Source organism: Hyperoodon ampullatus, assembly GCF_949752795.1.
Source record: "Hyperoodon ampullatus genome assembly, chromosome: 13".
Taxonomy (NCBI): domain Eukaryota; kingdom Metazoa; phylum Chordata; class Mammalia; order Artiodactyla; family Ziphiidae; genus Hyperoodon; species Hyperoodon ampullatus.
The window spans coordinates 41,373,758-41,398,408 of record NC_136926.1 but is presented as its reverse complement, the minus strand read 5'-3'; the positions used below and the strand labels follow the sequence as shown (position 1 = coordinate 41,398,408).

Sequence of the window (24,651 nt, the reverse complement as noted above, 5' to 3'; positions counted from 1 at the left end):
TTTGTCTCCTTAGGTAGGTTTATTCCTAGGTATTTTATTCTTTTTGTTGCAATGGTAAATGGGAGTGTTTCCTTGATTTCACTTTCAGATTTTTCATCATTAGTATATAGGAATGCCAGAAATTTCAGTGCATTAATTTTGTATCCTGCTACTTTACCAAATTCATTGATTAGCTCTAGTAGTTTTCTGGTAGCATCTTTAGGATTCTCTATGTAGAGTATCATGTCATCTGCAAACAGTGACAGCTTTACTTCTTCTTTTCTGATTTGGATTCCTTTTATTTCCTTTTCTTCTCTGATTGCTGTGGCTAAAACTTCCAAAACTATGTTGAATAAGAGTGGTGAGACTGGGCAACCTTGTCTTGTTCCTGATCTTAGTGGGAATGGTTTCAGTTTTTCACCATTGAGGACGATGCTGGCTGTGGGTTTGTCATATATGGCCTCTATTATGTTGAGGAAAGTTCCTTCTATGCCTACTTTCTGGAGGGTTTTTATCATAAATGGGTGTTGAATTTTGTCGAAAGCTTTCTCTGCATCGATTGAGATGATCATATGGTTTTTCTCCTTCAATTTGTTAATATGGTGTATCACATTGATTGATTTGCGTATATTGAAGAATCCTTGCATTCGTGGAATAAACCCCACTTGATCATGGTGTATGATCCTTTTAATGTGCTGTTGGATTCTGTTTGCTAGTATTTTGTTGAGGATTTTTGCATCTATGTTCATCAGTGATATTGGCCTGTAGTTTTCTTTCTTTGTGACATCCTTGTCTGGTTTTGGTATCAAGGTGATGGTGGCCTCGTAGAATGAGTTTGGGAGTGCTCCTCCCTCTGCTATATTTTGGAAGAGTTTGAGAAGGATAGGTGTTAGCTCTTCTCTAAATGCTTGATAGAATTCGCCTGTGAAGCCATCTGGTCCTGGGCTTTTGTTTGTTGGAAGATTTTTTATCACAGTTTCAATTTCAGTGCTTGTGATTGGTCTGTTCATATTTTCTATTTCTTCCTGATTCAGTCTTGGCAGGTTGTGCATTTCTAAGAATTTGTCCATTTCTTCCAGGTTGTCCATTTTATTGGCATAGAGTTGCTTGTAGTAATCTCTCATGATCTTTTGTATTTCTGCAGTGTCAGTTGTTCCTTCTCCTTTTTCATTTCTAATTCTATTGATTTGAGTCTTCTCCCTTTTTTTCTTGATGAGTCTGGCTAATGGTTTATCAATTTTGTTTATCTTCTCAAAGAACCAGCTTTTAGTTTTATTGATCTTTGCTATCGTTTCCTTCATTTCTTTTTCATTTATTTATGATCTGATTTTTATGATTTCTTTCCTTCTGCTAACTTTGGGGTGTTTTTGTTCTTCTTTCTCTAATTGCTTTAGGTGCAAGGTTAGGTTGTTTATTCCAGATGTTTCCTGTTTCTTAAGGTGGGATTGTATTGCTATAAACTTCCCTCTTAGAACTGCTTTTGCTGCATCCCATAGGTTTTGGGTCGTCGTGTCTCCATTGTCATTTGTTTCTAGGTATTTTTTAATTTCCTCTTTGATTTCTTCAGTGATCACTTCGTTATTAAGTAGTGTATTGTTTAGCCTCCATGTGTTTGTATTTTTTACAGCTCTTTTCCTGTAATTGATGTCTAGTCTCATAGCATTGTGGTCGGAAAAGATACTTGATACAATTTCAATTTTCTTAAATTTACCAAGGCTTGATTTGTGACCCAAGATATGATCTATCCTGGAGAATGTTCCATGAGCACTTGAGAAAAATGTGTATTCTGTTGTTTTTGGATGGAATGTCCTATAAATATCAATTAAGTCCATCTTGTTTAATGTATCATTTAAAGCTTGTGTTTCCTTATTTATTTTCATTTTGGATGGTCTGTCCATTGGTGAAAGTGGGGTGTTAAAGTCCCCTACTATGAGTGTGTTACTGTCGATTTCCCATGTTATGACTGTTAGTATTTGCCTTATGTATTGAGGTGCTCCTGTGTTGGGTGCATAAATATTTACAATTGTTATATCTTCTTCTTGGATCGATCCCTTTATCATTATGTAGTGTCCTTCTTTGTCTCTTCTAATAGTCTTTATTTTAAAGTCTATTTTGTCTGATATGAGAATTGCTACTCCAGCTTTCTTTTGGTTTCCATTTGCATGGAATATCTTTTTCCATCCCCTTACTTTCAGTCTGTATGTGTCTCTAGGTCTGAAGTGGGTCTCTTGTAGACAGCATATATATGGGTCTTGTTTTTGTATCCATTCAGCCAATCTGTGTCTTTTGGTGGGAGCATTTAGTCCATTTACATTTAAGGTAATTATCGATATGTATGTTCCTATTCCCATTTTCTTAAGTGTTTTGGGTTCGTTATTGTAGGTCTTTTCCTTCTGTTGTGTTTCTTGCCTGGAGAAGTTCCTTTAGCATTTGTTGTAAAGCTGGTTTGGTGGTGCTGAACTCTCTCAGCTTTTGCTTGTCTGTAAACGTTTTAATTTCTCCATCAAATCTGAATGAGATCCTTGCTGGGTAGAGTAATCTTGGTTGCAGGTTTCTGTCCTTCATCACTTTAAGTATGTCCTGCCACTCCCTTCTGGCTTGTAGAGTTTCTGCTGAGAGGTCAGCTGTTAACCTGATGGGGATTCCCTTGTGTGTTATTTGTTGTTTTTCCCTTGCTGCTTTTAATATGTTTTCTTTGTATTTAATTTTTGACAGTTTGATTAATATGTGTCTTGGCGTATTTCTCCTTGGATTTACCCTGTATGGGACTCTCTGTGCCTCCTGGACTTGACTGACTATTTCCTTTCCCATATTAGGGAAGTTTTCAACTATAATCTCTTCAGATATTTTCTCAGTCCCTTTCTTTTTCTCTTCTTCTTCTGGAACCCCTATAATTCGAATGTTGGTGCGTTTAATGTTGTCCCAGAGGTCTCTGAGACTGTCCTCTGTTCTTTTCATTCTTTTTTCTTTCTTCTGCTCTGCAGTAGTTATTTCCACTATTTTATCTTCCACGTCACTTATCCGTTCTTCTGCCTCAGTTATTCTGCTATTGATCCCATCTAGAGTATTTTTCATTTCATCTATTGTGTTTTTAATCATTGCTTGATTCATCTTTATTTCTTCTAGGTCCTTGTTAACTGTTTCTTGCATTTTGTCTATTCTATTTCCAAGATTTTGGATCATCTTTACTATCATTATTCTGAATTCTTTTTCAGGTAGACTGCCTATTTCCTCTTCATTTATTAGGTCTGGTGGGTTTTTATCTTGCTCCTTCTCCTGCTGTGTGTTTTTCTGTCTTCTCATTTTGCTTATGTTACTGTGTTTGGGGTCTCCTTTTTGTAGGCTGCAGGTTCGTAGTTCCTGTTGTTTTTGGTGTCTGTCCCCAGTGGCTAAGGTTGGTTCAGTGGGTTGTGTAGGCTTCCTGGTGGTGGGGACTAGTGCCTGTGTTCTGGTGGATGAGGCTGGATCTTGTCTTTCTGGTGGGCAGGTCCACGTCTGGTGGTGTGTTTTGGGGTGTCTGTGGACCTCTTATGATTTTAGGCAGCCTCTCTGCTAATGGGTGGTGTTGTGTTTGCTAGTTGTTTGGCGTAGGGTGTCCCGCACTGTAGCTTGCTGGTCATTGAGTGAAGCTGGGTGCTGGTGTTGAGATGGAGATCTCTGGAAGATTTTCGCCGTTTGATATTATGTGGGGCTGGGAGGTCTCTTGTGTACCAGTGTCCTGAAGTTGGCTCTCCCACCTCAGAGGCACAGCACTGACTCCTGGCTCCTCAATTTGGGATGATTTGTTGTCTATTCATGTATTCCACAGATGCAGGGTACATCAAGTTGATTGTGGAGCTTTAATCTGCTGCTTCTGAGGCTGCTGGGAGAGATTTCCCTTTCTCTTCTTTGTTCTCACAGCTCCCGGGTCCCAGCTTTGGATTTGGCCCCGCCTCTCCATGTAGGTCGCCGGAGGGCGTCTGTTCTTCGCTCAGACAGGACAGGGTTAAAGGAGCAGCCGCCTCGGGGACTCTGGCTCACTCAGGCCTGGGGGGAGGGAGGGGCACGGAGTGCAGGGCGAGTCTTTGGCGGCAGAGGCCGGCGTGATGTTGCACCAGCCCGAGGCGTGCCGTGCGTTCTCCCAGGGAAGCCGTCCCTGGATCCCGGGACCCCGGCAGTGACAGGCTGCACAGGCTCCCCGGAAGGGGGGAGTGGACAGTGACCTGCGCTTGCACTGAGGTCTTGTGGCGGCGGCAGCAGCAGCCCCAGCGTCCCAAGCCCGTCTCTGGGGTCCACGCTTTCAGCCGCGGCTCGCGCCCGTCTCTGGAGCTCCTTTAAGCAGCGCTCTTAATCCCCTCTCTTCGCGCACCAGGAAACAAAGAGGGAAGAAAAAGTCTCTTGCCTCTTCGGCAGCTCCAGAGTTTTCCCAGACTCCCTCCCGGCTAGCTGTGGCGCATTAGCCCCTTCAGGCTGTGTTCACGCCGCCAGCCCCAGCCCTCTCCCTGCGCTCCGACTGAAGCCCTAGCCTCAGCTCCCAGCGCCGCCCACCCCGACGGGCGAGCAGACAAGCCTCTCGGGCTGGTGAGTGCCGGTTGGCACCGATCCTCTGTGCGGGAATCTCTCCGCTTTGCCCTACCCAGGTACGTGGGGAGTTTCTTGCCTTTTGGGAGGTCTGAGGTCTTCTGCCAGCGTTCAGTAGGTGTTCTGTAGGAGTTGTTCCACGTGTAGCTGTATTTCTGGTGTATCTGTGGAGAGGAAGGTGATCTCCGCGTCTTACTCTTGCGCCATCTTCCCCGGAAGTCTCCAGAAATTTACTTTAAAACCATATTTGTTCATGTTCTAAAGGATAAGATTAAATAGTTTATGGTATATCTATACATAGCCTTAAAAAATTTAACAAATACATATAGCATTTACTAATGTGCCCAGAACTGGTCTAAGTGTTTTGCAAATATTAGTCTTATAACAATGCTTTGTAGTAGATTATGTTATATACACTATTAGTGCCATGTTATTGATAAGGAAACTGGCAGAGTTTAACTTGGCCAGAGTCACGCATCTAGTAAATGAGAAAGCCTGCAGTGGAAATCAGTCTGATTCTGACATCTTACCACTGCACAGTGCAGCGATTACAAAGAACTTGATGGAGTCGGTGATGTAATGTATGTGTATGTAAGACCTCCAAACACAGGAACAGCAAAAAAAAGGCAAGTGATGAGCCAATACATAGAGCAGATCCCATGCATTAAAAAAATCCGATAAGATATATGTGTGTACACATACGTGTGTGTAAACACCCAGCATTGTATCCCAAACTGTTGGAGGTGCTTTGCCTCTGAGGAGAGGAGCATTTTCATGTCTTTACTTCCATGACTGAGAATTACATATTCTTCTATTAGTTTTTGTGTTTTTTTTTTAAGAAAAAACTCATGAAGGTATTATTAAGTAGAAGAAAGAGAGTCTAAGATATCTCAATTAAGAAAAGCCTTGGCAGTCCCAGTTTCTTGACTTGGCCCCAGCAGTGAATTTTTGCATTTACTGAGATCTCAGGGTGTATATAGTAAAGCCTTCTTTTCTTCATCTCTTATACATTCCTGTTCTCCTTTGTCTTCCCAGTGAGGCAGCAATAAACCTACCATTTCTTTTCATTACATTGAGCTGCTACATGTCTCTCTGCGTTCTGCAGTATTTTATGCTAATGAATGAGCTTTTTTGTGTGCATTCCGGTAGTAGTTTTGTGAAGGTTACTTTATTTTTAATTGTGCATATCTGTAAGAATATGGATGTTTAGAGGGGGAAAATCAGAGCCAAGACAGGTGGCATTCAACCTCGATGGCACCTTGGGATTGTTTACGTGATCATGACTTTAGTCAGATGGCTTCGTGAAAGATGTGATTCTCACAGGAAAGGTAGATAATAGTAGGTGGAAGGTTGGAAAGATCATCAGACTATTCCAGAGAAAACCAAGATAAGTTTGTTACCTAATGAATTTGTTGAAGATCTCATGGTGCGACTGTTTGCTGGCAGGATATGGTAAGCAGAGTTGAAAGGTTGCAATTCAGGTCAGAGGACCCCTGCCCAATCATTAAATTATTTTTGGAAGTCTACTGTGATTGTGTCATTCTAGCAGATAGAATTTAAAACCTATCCTGTGAAATACATAATAGACTTCTAGTACCCCAGTTCACAATGTATAATGGATCAGTGTTCTCAGAACACCTCAATGTTGTCAGTCAAAAACAGTCTGAAATTCCTTTGAAAAATTATCCACAAAAATGGTATATGTGGTTGCTCCTTAGCCCACTATGAAGATTTTTGGTCTTTGTGTCCCCATGACCTTTATATGTCATTTCCTAATTCTGATCTGAGGCAGACTTATTAATAGTCATCATCTCACTGCTCACCAGTAGATCGCAAGCTCCTCGAAGCCAAGGATAATGTTTGGGTAGTCTTTGTATTTCCTTCAAGGCCTAGAACAATATACTCCACATCGTTAGATGCTCTGGGAAGAGTTATGAAATTGAACTGATACTAATTAAATTTGCTGTTTTCTGTGACTTCCTTTCCAGGAACATGTTATGTAGAGACAGCAGCATGTAAGTTTGCTGTGTATGTTGGACATCACAGTTTCCATTTTCTTATTAAATAGGAACTCTCCAAGATCACCATGCCAGTTATATTTAACGAGCCTTTGAGCTTCCTCCAGCGACTCACTGAATATATGGAGCATACGTACCTCATCCACAAGGCCAGTTCATTTGCTGATCCTGTGGAAAGGATGCAGGTACGTGTCAAGCAAGCACTGGGAAAGGTTTAAGTCTTAGGAAGTCTTCTCTGCCACCTTCTCCCCTCCCCCTGCCCCAAACACATATACACAGAATTCATGTTAAGTCCAGTGTGAGGTTAGCAAACGTTATCATTACATAGTCAGCATGTTTGGAGAGCCGTCTGTGTTCCTTCCCCGCCACCCTCTAGTCAGAGTGCCACCATAGTGGAAAGACCAACGAGAATTGCAAGAGAAGCAGAACGTGGTCCAAAACCAAACCTGGATGTTGGTGAGCTGTTTCTGAGTCTTTGTTTTAGAAAGTAGCATTGTGTTAGGGTAAAAATATTCAACCTTTCTTTCAGACTTTCTCAGTGTTTCCAAGAAGGAATAGATACATACATACACAGATAAATATGTATATTTATGCTTATCTGTATATAAATATACACATACTACTATAGGTTAAAACAAAGGACAACAAGGAATTGCACTTTTTTATTTTCCTCTGAAGAGAAGACGTTCATGTGATGTATATGGATTGACTAGACACAGGGAGAGTATAGTAGATACATTCTTTTCCTTCCAACAAAGCAATAGCATTCTAAATGGAGTCATTCTGTCTTTTCATTTATATAAATCAGCTTTTCCCAACCTCATTGGACTTGATACCAATTTGTTTAGTTTTTTCGCCCCATCCTAAAAGTGATGTACTTTTTAGAAATTTTAAAGGAATTAAGAGTAATTTAGGATTTGAGAGTTTTTTTAAAGTCCTTGAGAGAATTTGTAGCACTGTCAGGGTGTTATAAAACACAGTTGGGATGATCAATAGGAAGAGTCTCAGAGTAATTTTCATTCTGAATATCCACGTTTGCTTATTAGTTTGCGTATTAAGCCATGTTAAAAATACAAAGTAATTAAACTCCTCAAAATCATTTTGTAAATTACTATTTTCAGCAGAATTTCAGTTCCTGAAAGAACGAGGAGCCAGCAAGGCTGTTTTTAACTTCTCCTCATGCTCTGTCCCACAGTGTGTAGCTGCATTTGCTGTATCTGCTGTTGCTTCTCAGTGGGAACGTACTGGAAAGCCTTTCAACCCACTTCTGGGAGAGACTTATGAATTAGTTCGGTAAGATCTTTCACACTATTCCAGGTGGATAGTTGAATTTCCATGATTTACATAGCTCTTCAAATGAAAATGTATATTTTTTGAGCATTTATCAACATTTTGTATGACTGAAGAAAGTTAACAATTTTGTTTGTTTCTATGATATTTATTATTTTAGAAATTATGTCAAAAATATGAAAACATACGTAAAATGAACCATTACAAGGGTTTCAGTATTCCTGATCTTGTGGGATTAGTTATCATCCTTTCTCCTTATGTAGACCATAAGGCATGATTGGGTTTTTTGGGGTTGTTTTTTTTTTTTTTTTTTTTTTTTTTTAAATTTATTTATTTATTTTTGGCTGCATTGGGTCCTCGTTGCTGAGCACAGGCTTTCTCTAGTTGGGACGAGGAGGGGCTACTCTTCGTTGTGGTGCGCGGGCTTCTCATTGGGGTGGCTTGTCTTTGTTGCAGAGCACGGGCTCTAGGCGCACAGGCTTCGGTAGTTGTGGCTCGTGGGCTCTAGAGCGCAGGCTCAGTAGTTGTGGTGTACGGGCTTAGTTGCTCCATGGCATGTGGGATCTTCCCAGACCAGAGCTCGAACCCGTGTCCCCTGCATTGGCAGGTGAATTCTTAACCACTGCGCCACCAGGGAAGTCCCTGGGTTTTTTTAATAACCATATAAAATGTATTAGCATAAACTTACACTGTTGGCATACAGGCAATGAATGTATCTAGAGTTGCATTTCCTGCTGTAGCTTGCTTCCTTACACACAGTTAGGGAATTCATTTGGCTTTAGTTTTTCTGAATCTTTCTCTTCCCTCCACAAGTTTTGCTCTCATTTATTCCCTAGATGTTTGTAAAGGAGATACATTAGATTCTTCAATCTTAATATAAATGGAATGATAAGTTTTAAATTTACATGGCTAATATTGTCAATTCATGAAAATCACCCAAATTCATGTGGGTGTTCTTTATTTTAATGTGTTTAAGTAGCTAGGTTTATAATAACATCGGTTTTAGTTGTTTGGGTTGCATATGTGCAATTGCTCGTGTGTTGTCCTTCCATCAGGATGATAACAAAGGATTGTTTACTTCGTCAAATCCATTTCCTTAATACTCTAACATTGCTTTTTCAGTGAAATGACAGTAATGTATACATTCTGTGATAACGGTTTATTATATAACACTACCTTTTTTTGTTTGTCTGTTTTTTAAATCTTAAGAGATGACCTTGGTTTCAGACTCATCTCTGAGCAGGTCAGCCATCACCCACCCATTAGTGCATTTCATGCTGAAGGATTAAACAATGATTTCATCTTTCATGGCTCAATCTATCCCAAACTGAAGTTCTGGGGGAAGAGTGTAGAAGCAGAACCCAAAGGAACCATCACGTTGGAGCTCCTTGAGTGAGTCAGAATCACGCCTTTAACTCTTTTCATGTGTACCTACTCATTAGTATATACACTTGCACACAGACTTGGCCTTGTTGTTCAAAAGGTGGAGACAAAGAAACTGCTTTTATGAAGTATAAACTTTCTACCATCATGTAAAAGAATTTGAGAAACATGGCAATAGCCATTGTTAATCAGCCTAGGTATGTGTAAAAAGTTTAACTTGATGTTTGACTGTGGTGTTCGTTTGGATCTATTTTAAGATAAAATGGAGTTAATCACTGCATGACAGTTCTTATGAGACAAGCTTTCTATATATCATGGTAATAATATTTTGGTTAACCATCTTTTAAAGTGAATTCACTTTGAGAAATATTGAAATAACAATCAGATTGGTACATCTTAGACATTAGATTAAGTTGAAAGTTCTCTTCTTTTGCAATAGAAAAAAGATTGCCATGAAATACCCTTCCATTTATTTGTGTCATCTTCAGTTTCTTTCATTACTGTCTTGTTGTTTTCAATATACAGGTCTTTCACCTCCTTGTTTAAATTTATTTCTAGGTATTTTATTCTTTTTGATGCAGTTGTAAGTGGAATTAATTCTGTGCTCATGGATTGAAAAAATTAATACTGTTAAAATGTCCATACTATCCAAAGCAATGTACAGATTCAGTGCAATCTCTATCAAAATTCCAATGACGTTTTTCACACAAATAGACAATCCTGCAATTTTTATGGAATCACAAAAGACCCCAAATAGCCAAAGCAGTCTTGAGAAAGAAGAACAAAGCTGGAGGCATCATGCTCCCTGATTTCAAACTGTATTACAAAGCTATAGTAATTAAAATATATGGTATTGGCGTAAAAACAGACACATAGATCAATGGAACAGAATAGAGAGCCCAGAAATAAGTCCATGCAAATAGGGTCAGTTAATTTACGACAAAGGAGGCAAGAATATACAACAGAAGAAGGACAGTCTCTTCAATAAATGGCGTTGGGAAAATTGGACAAGCACATACAAAAGAATGAAACTGGACCCCTCTCTTATACCATACACAAAAATTAACTCAAAATGGATTACAAACTTGAACATAAGACTGAAAACTATAAAACTCCTAGAAGAAAACATAGGCGGTAGGCTCCTTAACATAGGTCTTGGCAATGATTTTTTGACTCTGAGACCAAAAAGAACAAAAGCAAATATAAACAAGTGGGACTACATCATACTAAAAAGCTTCTGCACAGTAAAGGAAACCATCAACAAAATGAAAAGGCAGCCTACTGAATAGGAGAAAATATTTGCAAATCATGTATCTGATAATGGGCTAACATCCAAAATATATGAAGAATGCATACCACTCAATAGCAAGAAAAAAAATCCAATTAAAAAGTAGGCAGAAGATCTGAATAGACATTTTTCAAAGAAGACATACAGGTAGTCAACAGGTAAATGAAAAGATGCTCTACATCATTAACCATCAAGGAAATGCAAATCAAACCACAATGAGGTATCACCTCCCACCTGTGAGAAAGGCTAGTATCAAAAAGACTAGAAATTAATGTTGGTGAGGATGTGGAGGAAAGGGAGCCCTTGTGTACTGTTGGTGGATGTAAATTGGTGCAGCCACTATGGAAAACAGTTTGGAGGTTCCTCAAAAAATTCAAAGTGGAGCTACCTTGATCCAGCAATTCCACTTTTGAGTATTTACCCAAAGAAAACAAAAATACTAACTCAAAAAGATATCTGCATCCCCATGTCATTGCAGCATTATTATACACATTATACATATTCCATACAACAGCCAAGATATGGAAGCAACTCAAGTGTCCATCGTTGGATGAATGGACAAAGAAATTGTGGCGCATACACACACACACACACACACACACACAGGAATATTACTCAGCCATAAAAAAGAATGAAATTTTGCCACTTGCAACAACATGGATGGACCTCAAGAACATTATGCTAAGTGAAATAAGTCAGAGAAAGTCTAGTACTCTGTGATCTCCTTGTGTAAGAGAGAAAGAGAAAAGAAAGAAAAAACAATAAACAGACTCTAATCCCAAGGTGACTCAGATATTGAAATCTGTATCAAAGACTTTAAAGCAGCTATTATAACTATGCTCCATGACATAAAGATGAACTCTTAAAATGAATAGAAAGACATTGGAGCAAAGAAATGAAAGTATTTCTGGAAATTTTAGTACTGAAAAAATACAATAACAAAAATAATAACTGGGATAGGCTCGATAGCAGGATGAAGATAATAAAATATGTTCAGGATCCACATGCTGAAAACTATAAAATACTGATTACAGTAATCAAAGACTATGAGTAATGGAGAGTCATACTATGTCTCACTATACTTGGAATCCTTAATATAATTCAGATGTTAGTTTTCCCATAATTGATCTATAAGCAATCTATATTAACACAATCTAAATTTAAAAGTCCCAGGATGATTTTTGATACATAAAGAGAAGTTGATCCTAAAATTTATATGGAAGGGCAAATGAAACTACAGCCAAAAGTTTTGAAAAGGAAGAACAGAATTGATGGACTCCCACTTCCTAATTTTAAGACTTAACAGTAAAGCTATTGTAATCAAGACAGTGTTGTATTGACAAAAGGATAGACACATACATCAAGGGAACAGAGAATAGAGTCCAAAACTGACCCACAGAAACATGGTCAATTGATTTTTGACAAAGGTAAAAACACAATTCAGTGAAGAAGGATAGTCCTCTCCACAAATGGTGTGGGAACAGTTGGAAGTACGTATGTTAAAAAAATGAACCTCAACTTACATCTCACAGCTTAAACGAAAATGAACTCAAAATAGACCATAGGCTAAAATCTAATATACAATTATAAGCTTTTGGAAGAAAACAGGAGAAAATCTTTATGACCTTGGATTAGGCAATGACATCTTATGGATATAATACCAAGGCACAGTCTAGAAAAGACAAAATTGATAAATTAGATTTTATCAAAATGAAAAACTCTTGCTCAGTGAAAACACTCTTCAGAGAATGGAGAGAAGCCATAGATAGATAAACATTATTTGCAAATCATTTATTAACAAAGGACTTGTATCTAGAATGTGTAAAGAATTCTCAAAACAATAAGAAAACAAACAACCCAATAAGAAATTGGGCAAAAGAGATATATGGATAACAAACGAGCACACAAAAACATGCTCAACAGCATTAGTCATTAAAGAAATACAAAATCATACTGAGATACCACTACACACCTATTAGAATGTCCAAAATCAAAATAATTTTTAGAACTGACAGTACCAAGTGTTGGCAAGGATGTAGAGCAACCAGAAATCTAATATATTGCTGGGGGGAATCTAAAATGGCAGAGCCACTCTGGAGAACAGAGTTAACCCTATGTTAACCAGATAGCATAGGGTTACAGAGTTAACCCTATGTTAACCAGATGACTCAGCAGTCCACTCCTAGGTGTTCACTCTGGAGAAATAAAGACTTAACGTTTTCACAAAGACCTGTGCCCAGATGTTTATAGTACTATTAATCACCAAGCAACCCAACATCCTTCAGTAAGTAAATGGTTAAACTGTGATACATCCATACAGTAGAATACTACTCAGAAATAAGGGAGAGCAAATTATTGATAAGTAGAATTTAAAATGGATTATACAAATGAAGAATATAGGTGTATTATCTCACCTATATGACATTCTGGAGAAGGCAAAACTATTGCAATGGAGAACAAATGAGTTGTTTAGGGACTAGGGTTGGGGGAGGGTTTGACCATAGAGGGGCAGCATGAGCGAATTTGTGGATGGTGTGATGGAATTGTTCTATATTTTGATTATAGTAGTAGTTGCAAAGATCTACACATGCACTAAAACTCACAGAACTAGATACGCCAAGAAAAGTGAATTTTACTGTTTGTAAATTAAAAATAAATTTAGACATAAATGTACGAAGATGTAAAATGCATGTTTTCAAAAGCAAAGGATGTGTAAAATTGGAGCTTGTTCACATACACAAGTTTTTCCCTTTGGTGAACTAGAAAGTACTAAATATAGACTGTTTTCTACTTCTAATTTAATTTTGTTTATTATGTTTTCACCAAACTTTTGAATGCTTAAGATGATTATGTACATAGTTTAATTTGGAGTTTGGTAGAAAGATAGGATTTTTTTGCATCCTTTTAAGAAACAATAAGAGTAGTCAGATGATACCTATTTTACTGTGGTTAACACCAGCAGAATTTTTATGGTCTTAGAGTTTAGTCATCTCCAGCAGTCTGATGTGTTATCCTGAGTAATAGCATTTGAGGCAAATGCACTTTTTAAACAGAGTAACACTTCTCACTTATTTTTCTGGGCTTTGGTTTTCTTTTTTCTCTAGACACAATGAAGCATATACGTGGACAAATCCTACCTGCTGTGTACATAACATCATTGTGGGGAAACTCTGGATTGAGCAGTACGGCAATGTGGAGATCACAAACCACAAGTGAGATGCTTCATCACCCTCCCCTATCGCTTCAGTTGTCATCAGAGGGTGCCAGTAGTCTTTTTTAAAAAGTTCTAGTACAGCCTGATGATAATTTAAGAACCAGGCAGTATAGCTCTGGAGTAAATAAAGCCCATCTATTTAATGAACAGATTTTATGTTAAAGTTTCTGATTAGGGGAGACTGGTGAACTCAGAGCTTCTGCAGCCTTGGGGAATGTTCATTCCCGCCTCCTTCAGCTCATTTTGCTGATCCTGATTAGCTTGCATTGTTTACATGGGGATGGGTGGCAGGAGAAACACGAAAGTTGAAAAGAGTTGAGTTCAAATCCTACTCTGTGACCTTAGGCCAGTGTCCTAGTTGGCTCGGGCGGTTGTAACAAAGCACCATGGGCCGAGTGGCTTCAACAGCAGACATTTATTTCTCACAGCTCTGGAGGCTGGGAAGTCCCGGGTCAGGGTGCTGGCAGATTTAATGCTAGGTGAAGGCCCTCTTCCTGGTTTGAAGTTGGCCGTTTTCTCAAATCGTTGTATGGCAGAGGGAAGGATCGTCTTCCCGTATCTCTTCTTAGAAGAACACTGATGCCATTCATGAGGGTTCCACCCTTATGACCTAATTACCCCTAAATACCCTCGCGTGGGCGACTAGGGCTTCACTACATGAATTTGGTGGGCAAACATTCATTCCATAGCAACAAGTCCCTTATTTTTATGAACCTTGCTTTACATTTTCTCCATGGTGGGTCCAGTACTGATTATGGGTTAATTATGATACTCTCTGTATGGAGCCTGGCATGCGTTAGGAAGTCAGTAAACAGCAGCTGCTACTAGAAAGGTTATCACAGTCACTGTTCTCTCCTACGGCTTCTGTGTTGAATGGTAACCTGAGCTCACTATCTCCTTTACAGGACTGCGGACAAATGTGTGTTGAATTTTAAGCCATGCGGCCTTTTTGGTAAGGAGTTACACAAAGTTGAAGGCTACATTCAAGATAAAAGGTAAAGTTTCCATTTTAATTGCTGACTAGTATAGGTGTCATTCACTAAATAAAATGTTGTTATTAAAATCTGCCATTACCTAGGAAACAAGCATTTCAGTAAATTGAAAAACTCTTCTGCAAGGAAATATTTATTTCTTTGAAGAATCTGATTTGTAAGCATCTTTATAATAATATTCAGTTACAGCAAAACGCTGGTTTAATTGTTGGCTAAACATCAGTTTCTCTTGACAGCAAAAAGAAGCTCTGTGCCCTCTATGGGAAGTGGACAGAATGTTTATACAGCGTTGACCCTGCCACATTTGATGCTTACAAAAAAAATGATAAGAAAAACACTGAAGAGAAGAAGAACAGCAAACAGGTGAACATCCCGGAAGGTGGTATCGAAGGAATCACTGGACTCTTTAAATTTGTACTAATCCTTTTGGAAGTGGCCTGATAGCGGGTCACAGTGTGACCTTTTATACTTGGTGCTAATGCATGTAGTTTTTCTCCTTGAACCTTCTGAATGAACCAGTTATCTGCCTTGGTAGCGAATGTTTGACATAGTCTCCCGTGGAGTATGGGGTGTGTGCCATGCAGTTATACACGCGGCATAGAACTCAACGTTGCTTTGGAAAGTTGGAGTTCATCTTAGTGAGACCTATGTCCTTGTCCTCCTTTCTGTTTATGTGCATAAGCAGTTGAGATCATTTGAATATTTGAAATTTCACCCAGAATGATCACGTACGTTTTCATGCATGCAGCAGTTGTGTTGCCCTCTTTTGTATCCGAGATCCCTGAAGCTGAGAGCATCGCAGTTAAGGGATTCGTTCCTAGACGGCTGTCCTCCTCTTACTAAGCGTTCTCCTAACGGGACAGTTTAACGTTAGACTCTCTCCGTGTGAGGCCACAGGTTTTCGTCGCAGGGCCCTGGGAGGCTGGACCGCTCAGGCAGACTGAGCTAAAGAGAGCTTGCACCTATTTGGACGGGAAGCGTCGGAGGACTGATGAGTTTCCAGTAACGGACATCATGATTCAGAGCACGAGCTCTGCTTAGAATCATGTTTCTCCCACTTCTGAGTGGTTCAGTCTCGGGCAGATTCCCACCCTCTCTCCGCCTCAGCACCTTCATTTGTACAATGGGCACAGCAATAGCACCCACATGTCAGATGAGTTGACAGAGGTCAGGGGTTCCTGGTGAGGACAGCTCAGGCCCCCCGTCTGCTCTGAGCGTCACACCGGCCACCGAAGCACCACCTCAGAGCTCCCGGCTCCCCTCGCCCCGCCGTGTCGAGCTCTCTGGGGCCCTTCAGGTGACTCTTACACATGCAAGAGTTGAGGAAGCCCTCACCTTCCTCAAAAACCGGTGTATGTCTGAGTGGCTTTCTTTGTAAACTGGTTACCAGGGTCCCGGGGACAGAGCAGCTGGTGCAGTTGACGGCAGTGGCACTTCCCTGGCTGAGCCCTTCTCCCCTCCCTCTGCCTCCATCTCTGGGCACAGTCCACTTTCCTCCTCCACCTGGGTCTCTGCTGCTTCTCCTTCCTTCCAGGGGTTGCACTGACGCTTCTCTGCAGTGACCCCAAGACTGACGGGGCTGGAGAAGGAATGCTCCAGGATCCCAGGCCCCAACCCGAACTCCTGGGCAGTGGCTCAGCCAACACAAGGCAGCTTGGTGAAGACATGGCCTCGTCCTCCTTTTACAGAGGTGGGGGCTGGCAGAGGAGGGCCTTGGTGAAATTCCAGAAAATCCCCCTCGTGTCCCGAAAATCCCCGGTCAGTCTTTGTAGAAAAACGGCCTTGCCCCTTGGAGAGAGAAGTCAGCCTCATACTCACCCTGTGTCTACTCTCGCCTCCCGTGTGCATCGGCCACCGTGGATTTCTGATGTTCCCGAGCATATTTAAATGCCTTGGGGAGCTTGTCACCAGTGTTGTCCCTTCCCTGCTACTGTTTTTAAAGTTGCATATCTCAGCCAGTAGTTCTAGATTTGGTAACTGTGACATTGGGAATATGACTTAGCCTTCCAAAGGCTTAAATTCTTTATATATAAAACTTTATGGGTGGGCTTCCCTGGTGGCACAGTGGTTAAGAATCTGCCTGCCAATGCAGGGGACACGGGTTTGAACCCTGGTCTGGGAAGATCCCACATGCCGTGGAGCACCTAAGCCCGTGTGCCACAACTACTGAGCCTGCACTCTAGAGCCAGCAAGCCACAACTACTGAGCCCACGAGCCACAACTACTGAGCCTGCACTCTAGAGCCAGCAAGCCACAACTACTGAGCCCACGAGCCACAACTACTGAAGCCTGTGCATCTAGAGCCTGTGCTCTGCAACAAGAGAAGCCACCACAATGAGAAGCCCGCGCACCGCAACAAAGAGTAGCCCCTGCTTGCCACAACTAGAGAAAGCCCGCGCGCAGCAATGAAGACCCAACACAGCCAAAAATAAATAAATTAAAAATAAATAATTTTTTCAAAAAATTATTTTAAAAAAACTTTATGGGTTTATTACATAAGGACTAAATATACAGAGAGCTGCTAGCAGCTCTGCCAGGTTGGGTTGTGGAGGGGTGCAACCAGAGGAAATGTTAGTTTCTTTTAGTTTCTTTTTTAGCCTTACATCTTTTTGATTGATTGATTGATTATAAATTTATTTATTTATTTTTGGCTATGTTGGGTCTTCGTTGCTGTGTGTGGGCTCCTCATTGTGGTGGCTTCTCTTGTTGTGTAGCATCAGCTTCAGTAGTTGTGGCACTCAGGCTCAGTCGTTGTGGCTCACAGGCTTTAGAGCGCAGGCTCTAAAGTAGTTGTGGTGCATGGGCTTAGTTGCTCCGCGGCATGTGGGATCTTCCCGGACCAGGGCTCGAACCTGTGTCCCCTGCATTGGCAGGCGGACTCTCAACCACTGAGCCACCAGGGAAGCCCCTAGCCTTACATCATTTTAAATCCTCTTTTTATAGAATGCTTTCAGGATCGCTTACTGGTTTGTGTTGTTGATAAATTTAGTTAAATGCTCCAAGAAGTTAACCTTTTCTTGCTCTCATAATGTTCCAGTCAATACTTAAAGGAGTTATTTTGGCTTTAAAATAAAAAAACTTTAAAAATATTACAACATGATAGTAAAGGCATGATGATGGTGATGATAATGGCTTGAATGCACAGAACCCTAAATGAGACAACACACAAGGCTCACGAGGCTCACAGCGCTTACTCACTAGGTCCGCATTTATTGGCTCCCTGGCCTGTGTTGAAAGGTGAGGATGTGAGAACGAGAAAGTCATGGTGGTGCCCCGGCCCTCGTACGGTTACATCCTAGTAATGCTGTGCAGTCAGAGGTGCTTATTTTACAATTTGTAAGTATATTCTTTTGAAAACATTTGTTTTGTTCATCTGTTGGTTCTTCCAGATGAGCGCTTCTGAGGAGTCAGATGAAATGCCAATGCCAGATTCCGAGAGTGTGTTTGTCATCCCTGGGAGCGTTCTCCTGTGGCGAATAGCCCCGCGGCCTCCCAATTCGACCCAGGTGAGGCTGGGCGTGCTGAGCGCGGCCTCCTGTTTGCCGGGCTCTGACGGGGCTGTTTCCCCGGCCCAGGCGGGACCAGGAGGAGGCAGGTGGTCATCAGACGCTCCTAAGTCGTCCCCCTGCGCCTTCTAACCTGGGACAGGGCATTCCTGCCACCCAGGCCTCCTGGTGTCTGGCTGGCCAGGATGCCTTGGCGTGAGGCTTTGGGGGGTTCCTTAACAACTACTGAGGGGCAAGACTGACTGTCGTTAAATGCAAGGTGGTGCAGCCAGATCTAGCAAGTAAGGATTTAAATGAAGAACGGAGAATGTTGGGTTTGCTTGTAGCTCTCCTTCGAGGTGATGGTGGTGGAAGATACTCATGCTGGATGGTGGAAGATGCTCATGCTGGGAGGCCTGCTGGGGGGCTTTCTTTGAGACAGATTCCCACAGGTGTTGCAGACTTGGGTGAAAACACTGAGATGTGTGGTCTGAGAAAGGCTGACCGACCGTTGTCACCACAGAACAGGGGGTAATTGTCAACTGTTTCTGCCTTCAGGGTTTCATTCTGCATTATGCCCTGGTATATGTTAATTTGAACATTTTCCTCTTTTCAGATGTATAATTTTACTAGCTTTGCAATGGTTTTGAATGAAATAGACAAGGAAATGGAGAGTGTGATTCCTAAGACAGACTGCAGGCTACGTCCTGACATCAGAGCCATGGAAAATGGGGAAATAGGTAACTAGCACCTGATGGCGGCACCAGTGAAGATTGATTTCTTTGAGGAGGGTGGTTTGTTTTACTCCTGGTCACTGTCAGCATTTTAGTATGTTAGCACAACCATCTTTAGTCTCTCTTAGAGACTTTTTTTAAAGTATTTATTTATTTATTTGGTTGCTCCGGGTCTTAGTTGCGGCACGTGGGCTCCTTAGTTGCGGCAGGTGGGATGTAGTTCCCCGACCAGGGATCGAACCTGGGCCCCCTGCATTGAGAGCGTGAAGGCTTAACCACTGCGCCACCAGGGAAGTCTCTAGAGATTTTTTTTTTAATTGAAATTCAATTTAAATTCAGAAATTTTGGTTTTAAATTTGGGAATCTGAGGTGGACCTTAGCAGCTCATATTTCATTGTCTCAGTGATACGCCCTAATTTAATGTAATACATATGGTCAGAGGCATACCTTACATATCAGAGGAGAATTGGGGACAATAATATCACATTTATCAACTTTTAACTACATTCTGACTAGTTATTTCACTACATATTTCAGAATTTAAATAGCACCTTGTGAGCCTCAAAGAAGTGCTTGGCCTTGGTTAATTCTGACATTTTATTTTGTGCTGTTAAATTTCTTCTTATTCAGTGGTTCTCAAAATGAGGGCAGTTTTTCCTCCAGGGGACGTGTGGCCGAGTCTAGAGACTTCGGCTGAAACATCTGGGGAACTGCTGCTGGCATCTAGTGGATGGGGGCGCGGGTGCTGCTAACGTCCTGCCGTGCCTAGGACAGCCCCCCATGAAGAATCATGGGGTGCAGTGTGTCAGCAGGGCCAAGGCTGAGAAACCCTGCTCTAACTAAACACTGACCCTCCCTGTGAATTATCAGTGAGACAGTGCAACAGCGCTTTGGAAAATGGTTTGAATTTCTTACGAATGGAATCTGGAGGAGCTCTGTGAGGTCTCACTAAGAATTTAGAAAATTTTCACGTGTATTCAGTTTTTCCACCTAATTTTTCACTGAAGCATTTTAACATGATTTTTTTTTTTACCTTAAGAGTAAGCTGGCACCTTGGGTAAATGCAGAGGTTGTTAAGGGCAAAAGCTGTAGGAGAGGACCGGGTCTTGAGTGCGAACTCGGGGATATGTTAATATTTTGACAGGATAAATTTCGTGGTGTTCGTGTTCTGATAAAATGGAGATATGCTGATACCTGACTCCATAAAGTGATTGTGCTGAGTGCTGTGCCTGGCAGTCTCTACGTGTAGAGTAACGGTTTTCACTGATGTGCTGATTCTAGATCAAGCTAGTGAAGAAAAAAAGCGACTTGAGGAGAAACAAAGAGCGGCCCGCAAGAACAGGTCCAAGTTGGAGGAGGACTGGAAGACGAGGTGCGATGAGGAGCTTGGGGCAGGGGTGGGGGGTGGGGCTGGCAGACGTGGGACTGCAGAGCCTGGCTCACTGCGCCCTGCGAGTTGTCAAGTATTTTCCACTGACTAAGTTCAAGCTGAAAGGGCCGCATGTGTGCAAAGAAAAAGGACTGTTTGGAAGTTAAGGTTAAAATATTCCTACACAATTACCACAGGTAAGTGTCAGTTAAGCAAACTATCTTTCCTTCTTACCCAGCAGAACACTGTCCCTTCTATTTTTAAGAGGGAAGGTAGAGTTACAGATTTTGGCATGAAATAGGTTCAGAGCCATTTGCTTATATATGAGTAAATTACAGGGCCATTAGCTTATACATATATCATGTATCAAGGATATTTAGACAATGCCTTTACTCTTCCAAACACAAGGGATTTGACATGTTGTGGAAATACGATTTGTTAAAGTGACATCTTGGATTCCATTCAGCAACAGAAACTGGGCAATAAAATTTGCAGGTTTTGAAAGTTTGTTCTTTTTAAGAATCAGGAGTTACTTAGTCACTTGTATTGAGTAATAGAATCTCTTGTAAATAGGAATAGAATAAAAACATTTTCTACATTTATATTATGCAATAGAAACTGTTGTCCCATTATTCAAAGTTATTAAATAAATTTCAGAGCCAATATGGGCATAATTTCACAAGCAGTTTAGTAAATATTTTTTGGTAGCCCTTTTGCGTCTTACACAGTTATTAGAACTAGAAATGACCTTAGATAGCATCTAGTCCAGTGGTTTTTGGACTTTTTTTTAGCATCAAACTCGTTTTTGCCAACGAACACGTAAAGAATCTACAAATATAGAACACATGGCCACCAGACTGCTCGGGTGGGAGCTGAGCGGCATGGCTTGCCTTCTCCCACCCACACACACACAGGATCTGGGAAACCACTGGAAAGCCATTAGTCTGGAAGTCCCCTCGTTGTATGTGAAGAAACCAAATGCTGATGTATTTCATTTAAGAGACTTGCTCAAGGACAAGTATGCCACAGACCACGATTAGAAAGAACCACAAAAACCAAAAGCACATTGCTTTACTTCAATCCCTTCTGAAAAGATTTGATAGATTTCAGTCATTGTTTCTAGTCTCTTTTGCAGAAAACCCACTTTGTACTGTATTTCTAATTTGTTTTGTTTTGTTTTGGCCACAGTGCACAGCTTGTGGGATTTTAGTTCCCCGACCAGGGAATTGAACCCCGGGCCCACGGCGGTGAGAGCGCCAAGTCCTAACCACTGGACCGCCAGGGGATTCCCTATTTCTGATTATTAACTCCTTTATTTTTCTGGCCACATTTTCAAGTGTGCAAAGTGAGAGAAAAGTATTACTGTCAGGTGAAGTCTTATGTGCAGAAAGTAAGGAGCTTTAGACAGCTCTGTGGTAGCCTGAAAATAAAAACTAGAAGCTACGTTTGTGAGCTCCACTTCGGAGCCTTACACATGCTTGCTTCCACTGCTGCCTCTTAGCATCAGTAGTTCTTATATGACTCTACAGACCTTAAAAATGACCCTACTGACCCTTTGTCCAAATGAATATGTGCTTGGAGTCTTTTTCCAGTAGTGGTGAGAGGTGGCATTCACTGACTGGGTCTTCTCCTGGCTGATAACGTGCTTTTTGAACAGCTTGGTTCAGTTTGTGTCGGGGCGGGGATGGGGCAGTTTGTAAAGGAGCATGTTCTGCCAGGTAGAGCTGAAACCAGCCCTCAGAAATCAAACCCAGAACCTTATTGTAACCTGTCCCCAGTTCTTCCACACTAAAAGCTGGCTTTCCTGTTGATACCAGTTTCACTCATTTGAAAAGAGTTCCAGCTTTGGGATTTTTGAGGCTTTAAACTGTGGTTCCTGCATATGGAAATGGCTGCTTGTGATCCTGCCCTGTTTTCCTAGAGGCGCCCAGAGACCTTAATAAGTGGGGTTATGTGGGGAGAAAGTGGGAGGACTGGAAATAGACACAGGATTTGAAGAGAAGGTGGGTGGTGAGGCCAAAAAACTGATGAAGTCATCTCTTCCCCCATTGAAAGCATCGTGCAGAATTAATATTTTATCTAATGTTATTTTACTGATATAGACCCATGGACTCTGTAGTCTCAGAAACATTGACTTCTCCTCACCCCCCTCCCTCCTTTTCTTTTGCCTCTGCTTGCCTAAAATGTTTAATAAGACTTTGAAAAGACAGCATGGACTTTTTTGTATGTGGAGGGGGGTACGCTGATGGCAGCAGAGTTTTCCATATGTGAGTGCTGGAAATAAGAGTCTAGATGTTGAGAGAAACTCTAATGCCTAGTATCACGCCTTCAGATCCGAGGTGCTCGTCTTTAGTGCCATGTTGCAACTCTCTCCAAGAAGTGCTCCCCGAAGGGAGGCCTTGCAGACATGGCCTTTAGAGCACTTGGCTTATGTGTGAACAAAAAAACGTTCTTTGCTATTGAATCTACTGCTCTGCACGGTCTCTTTGCACTTGACTTTCCAGTTGTCCACTTTGTATGGAAGAAATCCTGTGGCACAGGCCTGAGGCTTGGTTAATTTTTAGAATTATTTTTGGTTACCTTGATTTTGATTTGCCTGATTTTCTGAAGTGCTTGATTTTACTAAGCCTGACTACAAAAGTGCTTTTACTACATGGACTTTTGAGACCAAAAGGAGTAAAATTATATACTTCATATTAGACAAAAATTCTGTGACTTTGATCAAACAGTGGTTCCTTAAAGTATTTCCAGCTTGGTTACCAAAGTCTGAAACACACATATCTTGATCATTTAAAGTAGACTTCTAAATTTTCTAATTAGGGAAAAGTCCCAAAAGCAAAATAATATATGTAATATTCTAGAAAATCTGGCCTAGTGGGCATTTACTATATCAGTCTTCAAGGAATTAGCCTAATCTGAAGCATTTTTTGTGTCTTAGGGTTTTTAGTGCTGCTGCAGTGATTAATAGGACCACTTGGGACTTATCAAACAAATCTAAGCTCACTCTAATTGTTAAATATTTTTAGAGGCAATTTATTTGGAAAGAATGACAAAGACATATGAAACTGTTTTCATAAATATTACTGAAAACCAAATCATATTATAAAATGTCATACAAATTGAAATTTGAACCTTTTGAACAAATAATTTTTCATTTCCATTACCCAGAGAAAGCTGGGAATGTGGAAAATGGATGACTTGTTATTTATTTATTTGTTTGTTTATTTATATGAATTTATTTATTTTTGGCTGTGTTGGGTCTTTTTTGCTGCGTGCAGGCTTTTCTCTAGCTGCGGCGAGCAGGGGCTACTCTTCATTGCAGTGTGCGGGCTTCTCATTGCGGTGGCTTCTCTTGTTGCGGAGCACGGGCTCTAGGCCATGCAGGCTTCAGTAGTTGTGGCGTGTGGGCTTCAGTAGTTGTGGCTCGTGAGCTCTAGAGTGCAGGCTCAGTAGTTGTGGCGTACAGGCTTAGTTGCTCCACGGCATGTAGGATCTTCCTGGACCAGGGCTCGAACCCGTGTCCCCTGCATTGGCAGGCGGATTCTTAACCACCGCACGACCAGGGAAGCCCCATGACTTGTTTTTTAAAGGGCAAGAAAATTAGGGCAGCTCTTTCTAGAATTTGAAAGATGTTAAAATCTAGATGCAGCCTATGAATCTCTATTAGTATGGAGAAAATGAAGACCCAGGAAGATTTGGATCAGATTTCAGTGGATTATGTGTAACATAGTATATTTGACAAATCATGGTCTTTAACAACTTTGATATCAGTGACTAGCTTGGGCAAGTTATTTAACTTCTCTGACATTGAGCTCCTCATTTGTAAAATGAAACAAAGAGTTTGGTGGTGGGGTGGCATTTACTCTGAATCAGGCACTTTCGTATTCCTGTAGGTAAGCGGTAAAAGTTAATTTCCATATTCTAATTCTTTATTCCCCATTGCTTAATAGAATGCTTTTAAGGAATGGGCCTAGGTGAACAATTAGACAAGTACTGTTGCTGAATGCTGTGGAAAATCCTTAAACCTTTTGGGTGGTCTCATTACACATTTCGGAAAATTATTCTATATACGTGCTCTCTAAAAGCACTTAAAAGTCTCTTCGGAAATCCCTAACTCACAGAACGAAGTGAATCGCTGCAGTAGGGGAGTCTGCAAGCTAGTGAAGCCGCAGGGACCCTGTGAGCTGGAACAGTTTCCCCCATAAATCTTGTCTTTCCTCTTTAAACAGGTGGTTCCATCAAGGTCCTAATCCCTACAGCGGAGCCCAGGACTGGCTTTACTCGGGCAGCTACTGGGACAGAAACTACTTCAATTTGCCTGACATTTATTAAAACATAG

General features: G+C 41.1%; 1 protein-coding gene across 1 annotated transcript in view; it reads left to right on the top strand.

Annotated features, from left to right (window-relative positions):
• OSBPL1A (oxysterol binding protein like 1A) overlaps positions 1-24,651 on the top strand; it is a 207,031-nt gene extending 182,380 nt beyond the window's left edge. The window contains exons 23-32 of the mRNA XM_079718170.1: positions 6,608-6,742; positions 7,753-7,850; positions 9,057-9,239; positions 13,623-13,730; positions 14,638-14,727; positions 14,961-15,087; positions 18,114-18,230; positions 18,826-18,949; positions 20,225-20,315; positions 24,542-24,651. Of these exons, the coding sequence (XP_079574296.1) occupies positions 6,608-6,742; positions 7,753-7,850; positions 9,057-9,239; positions 13,623-13,730; positions 14,638-14,727; positions 14,961-15,087; positions 18,114-18,230; positions 18,826-18,949; positions 20,225-20,315; positions 24,542-24,644 (1,176 nt within the window). The 3' untranslated portion in view covers positions 24,645-24,651. The remainder of the gene's footprint in view (positions 1-6,607; positions 6,743-7,752; positions 7,851-9,056; positions 9,240-13,622; positions 13,731-14,637; positions 14,728-14,960; positions 15,088-18,113; positions 18,231-18,825; positions 18,950-20,224; positions 20,316-24,541) is intronic.